This window comes from Chlorella variabilis (genome assembly GCF_000147415.1).
Source record: "Chlorella variabilis unplaced genomic scaffold CHLNCscaffold_14, whole genome shotgun sequence".
In the NCBI taxonomy this organism is placed as follows: domain Eukaryota; kingdom Viridiplantae; phylum Chlorophyta; class Trebouxiophyceae; order Chlorellales; family Chlorellaceae; genus Chlorella; species Chlorella variabilis.
In genome coordinates, this window is record NW_005435074.1 from 1,017,279 (window position 1) to 1,024,486 (window position 7,208).

The window sequence follows — 7,208 nt, forward strand, 5'->3', positions numbered from 1 at the left end:
CGCCTGCACACTGCCCAAACAGCAAGGCCAGGCCTGCGTGCGCTGGAAGTGCTCCTCTGGAGCAATGCTGCGGCCGCCGCATGACCGCGCCTCCGTGCGTGCTTGCGCTCCCGGCGGCGCAGGTCCAGTCCATGGTTCAGTACTGGGAGGCTGTGGCCAGCGGCACGCCCGCGGCAGCAGCTGCCGCCGGCGTGACTGGAGAGGAGGCGGCGGAAGCGGAGGCGTACGCATGCGCCGCCGTCGCCGCGGCAGAGGCGGCGCTGGGAGCGCGGCAGGCCGAGGCCGAGGCTGCTGCTGCTGCTGCTGAGGCAGAGGCTGCGGCCGACGAGGCGGCCGGTGAGGCTGTCGCGGAGGAGGCGGCGGGCCAGGTGGCACAGCTGACCACAGCGAGCTCAGCAGCCCAGGCCAGCCCGGCGGCGCCGGCGGCCAGCCCAGCAGCCACCCCAGGCACCCTGTCGCGCCACCTGCCGGCCGGCGAGGCTGCCACCCCGTGCGGCCCGGCAGCCCTGGCAGGCGCCGCCACGCCCGCCCGCCCCACCCCTCTCAACTTTGTGTCTGCGCCGCCGCCCACGCCAGCCAGCGGCAGCGGCGGCGACCCCCAGCACGCACAGCAGCTGCACCAGCTGGCTGTCGGCATGGCGGCAGCCGCCGCTGCTGCGGCCGCGGGGCAGGCCACCCCTCCCTCGGCACAGCGCAGCGGCAGCCGGCTGCCCGGCACGCCCGCCGCCACGCCCGCGTCGTGCACCGTGGCGGCGGCGGTGACGCCGCTGGCGCTGAGCGCGCTGCGGGCGCGCATGGGCGGCAGCGGCGGCGGCGTGCAGGATGCGGTGCGCAGCCGGCTGGCGCGCCTGAAGCGGGATCTGATGGCGGCACAGGCCAAGCTGGCAACTGTGGACCAGGTGGGTTGTGGGTGGGTGGGTGGGTGGGTAGCAGAGGGGCAGAGGTGTGGGGAGGGGTGATGCTGGCGGGGAGGGGCTGAGAAGAGGTGCCGCAAAGCAGGCATAGCCCCAAGGGTGTATTAGGTGGCAAACAGCGAGCTGGGCAGCCCTGGCAGGCGCCGAGGTGTGCAGAGGCGGGCAGGTGGTGTGGGTTCATGCCCCCGGCAGGCACCAAGACGCCTGCCGGCCTGTGCCTGGCGGTGTGCAGGGGCTGGCATCCATCGCCTTCACCCCCACCTCCTCCATCACCGCCAGCGGCACCCCCGGCAGCCGTGCCAGCAGCCTGCTGCGCCGCACGCCGCCCACCCCCGGCACCGCCGCGCCGCTGGGATCGCTCATCGCTGCCGCCGGCAGCAGCGGCGCCGCCGCCACCGCCTCGGCGCAGCAGGAGCTGTCTCTCGGCAGCAGCTCGCGCGCCGCCGCGATGATTGCTGCCGGCAGCTACTCGCCACCGCTTGTGACGGCGCACGCCTCGCCATCTGCCGTCAACCAAGCGTCCCGCCTCGAGCCGACGTCGGCGGCAGCGGCGGCAGCAGCAGCACCTGCCAGTGCGCCCGCCCAGGGCCCAATCACGACCACAGTGACGGCAGCAGCAGCGGCAGCAGCACCATCAGCGACGGGTGTGGGCGAGTGCACGCCGCCGGCCACCCGCCGCTCTGTGCGCTTTGCAGACATGACGCGGGCGGCGGGCAGCGAGCGGGGCATGCTGCTGCGCATGGGCACACCCTACTCCCACTCCACCGCGGCAGCCCTGCCAGACGGCAGCGACGATGCCGCCAGCCCGGCCTCCGCCTCGGCCTCGCCGGTGGTGGCCAGCAGCAGGCGCAGCCCGCTGGGCGTGGCTGGCAGGCGCATCGCGGCGCCTCTGCGCAGCCCCCCAGCCGAAGCGCAGAGCGCGGCCAGGCCTGCAGCGGCGGTGGCGCGGTTTGCGCTGGAGCGTGGGGATGGGGGCTGGGGCAGCAGCAGCGGCAGCGACGAGGATGGCGAGGTGGGTGGCAGGTCTGGCGGGCGGGAGGCGGGGCTGGCTGGCCTCGCAGGCTGCAGCGATTCCACATGCGGGCTGCCTTGTGGCTGGCTTGCCACATCCCAGACCGTGCCCCCTCCCCTCCCATGCTGCAGCTTCTGTTTGATGCCAGCCGCATGGCGCAGCGCGCCAACCGCCAGGCCACGCCCTCGCCCGCGAGGCGGCCAGCCTCGGGCGCCGCCACCCCCATGGCGCACCCAGAGCGCTATGGAGGCTTCGCGGCGGGTTGCGGCGGCGCCGGCGCGGCCACCCCCACCACCGCCACCTCCATGCTCTCCACCTCGAGCTTCTCCCCGCCGCGCCCGCTGGCGCTGCTGGCTGTGCGGCCGCTGGGCAGGGTGCGTGCGCTGCACCTGGTGTCTTGTGGGGCATGCGCCAGCAGGCGGCGGGCCGCTCTGTAGTTTCGACTGCGGTCCGGTGCCGTCCATGCCTGCCGCCAGCATTGCCGATGCGCCCGCCCACGCTCCCGCCCGCCCGTGCTGCAGATGCACCGCCGCGGCGCGCTGCTGCGTGGCGTCGGCGCGGCCGGCGGCCGGCGGCGCAGCGAGGCGGATGAGCGCGAGTTCCGGCGCCGGGCGGCCGCCCTCAACATCCAGGTCTCGCCCTACTTCCGCCGCCCGCGGGGTGGGCAGGCCGCGGACGGCGAGTGAGGGGGCGCGCCGTAGCGCCTGGCGTCCACCCATATGCGGCGCAGGGCTGTGTGTGCCCTCATCTGAACTAGTCACTAGTCACCCCGTTCTCCCTGGTACCCCTCCCCATTACCCTCTCCTGTTTTGATGTTGTCGCCACGCCGTGGCGCAAGCCTGAGCCATGGCGGGCCCAGCCTGGGCTCATCACGCTGCTGTTGTTGCGTTGCTGTTCCCTTGGGGTGTGGTATGGCGAGCCAATGCACAGGGCCAAGTAGCTTGAAACGAAAGATCATGCATGCGTTGATAGCACAAGGGATGAGCAGGCTAGGGGATACCTGCCATTTGGTTGAAAGAGATTGCATTACTTGGGCGAGAAGTGGGGCAGGGACTAGCACAGACAAGAGCAGAAGCGACAATGGTGTTTGAGCACCTGGCATTGCACAAGCGAGATGTAGTACAGGGGATGGGAGACTGCACGGCCACCAGATGCGCCACTGGCTTACAGCCCCGCCCACACCTTGCACAGCAGCCAGGTGTTGGACAGCAGGTACCAGCAGATCACGGCACGCACAGCAGGCGAGGAGCGGGCGCCCAGCACACGCCACAGAAGGCGGTCCGCGGCTGCGCCGGCGTCGCTCAGGCGCGACAGCGGTGACGCGGGGCTGGCCCTTCCCTGGCTGCCAGCTGCCGGCGTGTGCTGGGGCGGCGGCCAGCTGTGCACGGCCATCAGCGTGGGCAGCAGCAAGCCCAGCAGCAGGTGCAGGAAGGACATGGTGGCCCAGCACACCGCCGCCGTCGTGGGAGCCTCGCCTGCGGTAGCAGTGGCAGAGGCAGTGGCAGGCAGAGGCATGAGTGGGCGAGTGCTGGGCTGGCAGAAGCAGCTGGCCGGGCGTCCGCTTGGCATGGCACCGCGCTCTGCTGCAGAAGCATGCAAAACACCAAGCGCATGCTCCACACCACGCACCGGTGGCTGGTTGCAGCAGGGGTGCCGCCAATGGCTGCAGTGCCGCCAGCGGCAGCGATGCGTGTTGCAGCATTGCTGCCACCTGAGCCTGGCGGTGCTGGGACAGCGGGTCAGAGAGCAGTGGGGTGGAGCAATAGCCCGTGCTGTTCCAAGTCAACAAAGTGATGGCCGCATGGGTGGCTAGCGCTGATGCGGGCATCTGGGGCGTGAAGATGCCGAGACAAAGGACGGGGAGCAGGCGGATGCCTGGGGCAAGACGGGGCAAAGGAACCTGTCTACGTGATGCAGCACCAAGCACCAACGGATCACTCCTATCAAGCAGCCAGCCAGCCAGCAGCATTCTATGTTTCCGCACTTGTGGCGACGCGCAGCGTATCAAGCACCAGGCCCTTGGCCCCAGCCGCAGCCGCTCGCTCGAGTATGAGGGAGGTCCCAACCTGTGCCACACATGGAAGTTGGGTGGCCGTGCAATCAGGCCATAGGCAGGCCATAAGCACAGTCCCAACATGCCAGCATGCTCACCTGCACTTGGCGCGTGCTGGGAACCAAGAACACGGCTGCACGCAGAATGGGAAGCACCCAGCGCCTGCAAGCCAGGGATGCAGGATGTGCAGGCAGTGGGAGGCAGAGCCAACTACTTCCTCAGGGCAATGGAGAGGAGGACACGTGAGTCTGGATGAGGCCTCCCACTTGCCTGTTGCGCATATAGAACGCTGAGCAGCAGCGCATGATGAGGAGGCCAACGATGAACATGGAGAGCACGGCGGCAGGCTGGATGCGCACCGCCAGGCCGCCTGCCGTCTTGTTCCACTGCCACACAACCACCAGCACCTGGCTGCATGCTATCGCGGCCTGCACGGCCACGTCCTGCTGGAGGGAGGGCGTGTTCTCTGGGCACGCTGCTGCCTCTTCGCTGTCCACGACGTCGGGCGCCCGCTGCCGTCGGTTCTCGCCACCTATTGAGGGGCGAACGCTGCTGCTTCCCGCACCTCTGCCAACTCTGGCACCCTCAGAAACGGCTCCTCCAGCAGTTCCACTCTGATATGCGGTCATAGGCTCTGCCAAGCCCGGCGCTCGCCCTGGCGGTTCCCGTCTGCCTGCCCCGCCCTCCCAGGAGGACGTGTCGGGTACCCAAAAATAGTCCAAAGCTGCTGCAAGGGGCGCGGTGTTGCGAACTCTGGTCTACACTGCCTGGCGCGCAGCACTAACGGGCTCGTTTCGTGCTGCTTCTGCTTCCAATCACGAACCACAAGAGAATGGCGCACACGATCGTCAATAAGTGCGTATGTACGGGCACATGGAGGGACCCATCGTGGCAGGCTGCAGCCTCCCATACAGCTGTATGGGAGGAATGGAACCCCGCTGAGCCTGAGATCAATGCACTGCCCCAGCCTGCCCACCAGATGTGATCCAGGTCCATTGAGGCTGCAGGTTTAATTTCTGTGCTCCTAGCTGGTCTGGCGCCGCACAGACCTGCCTCCAACGGTGCCGCAGCTTTTCGCCCCCGTCTGCCTGTGGATAAGTCCAAGCGAGTGCACACACCAGTTGCGTAAATGCATGCCAAAGGCAGCAGACAGTGAGCAGGTAATGTGACCAGGGCACCGCCGCCTGCTGCACCCCACTATGCGGCTTGCTGCGCCGCCCGCTGCACCACTGCGCCGCCGTCGGCTGCAGTGCCCTGCCCCTGGCGCACGCCCAGCTGCTCTGCTATGCTAGCCGGCGGGCCGGCTGCCGCGTCTGGCCCCGGCATGTATGCAAGGTCGCGCCGCCGCCGCTTGACCGCGCCACCGAGCCAGGGCGGCACCGGGGCCGCTGCAGGCGGCTGCGCCGCCCCCGCTGCCAAGCCCGCGGGTGCCTCCCCAGCGCCGCCGCCGCCGCCGCCATCAGCCCCGCCCTCCAGCAGCAGCCAGGGGTCCAGCGCTAGCGTGCTGCTGGCGTCAATGCCGCCAGGCGCCTGGGTGGCTGTGCCCACCGCCAGGCAGGTGGGCACCCGCGCCAAGCCCTGCTGCTGGCTCAGCGGCAGCGCAGCCACCACCGCGGCCTGCAGGCGTGGCGGCAGCGCCAGGGCGGCAGCCTCCGCTGCCAGCTGGCGGCTGTGCTCATAGGGGGGCACATCGCGCAGCTTGCCGCCTGCGCGTGTGCGGGTGGATGGAGGGGGCACACAGGGAGGGGTGGGAGGGTGAGCGGCAGGCACAGCTGGAGGCTGTGGTGTGGTGGTTGGCTGGCTGGCCCGCCACGGGAGCACAAGGCAGGGTGGGGCCTACTGACACACACCTTGCAGCCGCATCCACGACGCCCAGCCGCCCACCAGCAGCGCGCGCAGCAGGTGCAGCAGGCGCTGAGGCAGCGGCTCGCCGGCCGCCGCCGCCGCCGCAGCAGCAGCCGCAGCAGCAGGGTCCTCCGCTGCCGAGCGGGCGGCTGCGCCCGCGGCCGCGTCTGCGCGCACCGCGGGCGCCGCCAGGAGGCGCAGCAGCGCGCGCAGCAGCTGCCCCCTCAGCCCGCCGCCGCTGTCCGCCGCCCGGTGCTTGTACACCAGCGGCAGCAGCGGCAGCAGCAGCGCCAGGCGCACCCACACCGACACCTGCACGGCGGCGGCGCTGGCGGCGGCCGCCTGCGCTGCTAGCCCGGCCGACAGCGCGTGCCCCGCCAGCTGCCGGTGGCGGTGGTGGCCGCGGGGCTGCTGGCCCAGCGTAGCCTGCGCCTGCGCCTGCGCCTGCGCCTGCGCCAGCGCCAGGTCACCCAGCGCCTCCAGCTGCCTCACCAGCTGCTGCGCAAACGCGTGCTGCCGCTCGCCGCTGCTGCCGGTGCTGAGGCACACCAGCGCGGCCTCCACCAGGCCCTGCTCGCCGCCAAACGGAGGCGGCGGCGCCTCCGCCGCCGCGCTGCCGGCGCCGGCGCCTGGGGGGCGGGGCGCCCGCGTCGCCGCCGCCGCCGCAGCCGCCGCCTGCTGCGCCAGGGCCACCACCGGGGGCTGCAGGCGCAGGTGGGGGGAGCAGGTGGCGGCAGGGGCTGCTGGAAGCCGCCCCAACACACTTGCAGGCTGCCGCCTGGTGCGAGCCGCACAAGCCCAGACCCTGCACCACCCCGGGGCGCTGTCCCCGCCCCTGCCCAGCCCTCCAGGCCCCCTGCCCCCCGCAGCTGCGCCGCACCCGCAGCAGTGCCTCCACCTCCGCCAGCAGCTGCTGCCCCGCGGCGGCAGTGGGACTCAGGCCGCAGAGCGTGGCCGCCAGCGCCGCCGCCGCCGCCGGGCGCAGCATCGCCTGGCGGGCCGCGCTGCACGGCAGGAGGCATGGCGCCGTCGGGCCATGTAGCAACAGACCTGAGGCGGCCGTAGGCGCTGTCGATGCACAGCCAGCCTGGCACCGGCATAGCCAGCAGCCAGCACCACCACCCCCCAACAGAGGCTGAGCGCCAAGGACAGGGCCGGCGCCAGCAGCGGCAGGCGGCGGCTCACCGCTGCGCCAGCTGGCGCTCCGCCTCGGCCAGCTGGTGGCCCCCCTGCCGCTGCTGCTCGTCCAGCAGCAGGCGCAGCAGCAGCCAGGCGCAGCCAGATGTGGCGGGAGTGGCGGCCGCCACGCCCGCCGCCATGGCCTCGCCGCTGCTCAGCGCCAGCAGGCGGGGCGGCGGCGCCGCCGCCGCAGCCGGCGCTGGAG

General features: G+C 71.7%; 1 protein-coding gene across 1 annotated transcript; it reads left to right on the forward strand.

The window, feature by feature from the left end:
- Positions 1-80: 80 nt before the first annotated feature.
- CHLNCDRAFT_135780 (hypothetical protein) lies at positions 81-2,612 on the forward strand (the record flags this gene model as incomplete). Its single annotated transcript, XM_005846287.1, has 4 exons — positions 81-899; positions 1,147-1,926; positions 2,058-2,300; positions 2,448-2,612. 4 exons carry the CDS (start codon positions 81-83, stop codon positions 2,610-2,612), a joined length of 2,007 nt encoding a protein of 668 aa, XP_005846349.1.
- Positions 2,613-7,208: the final 4,596 nt, after the last annotated feature.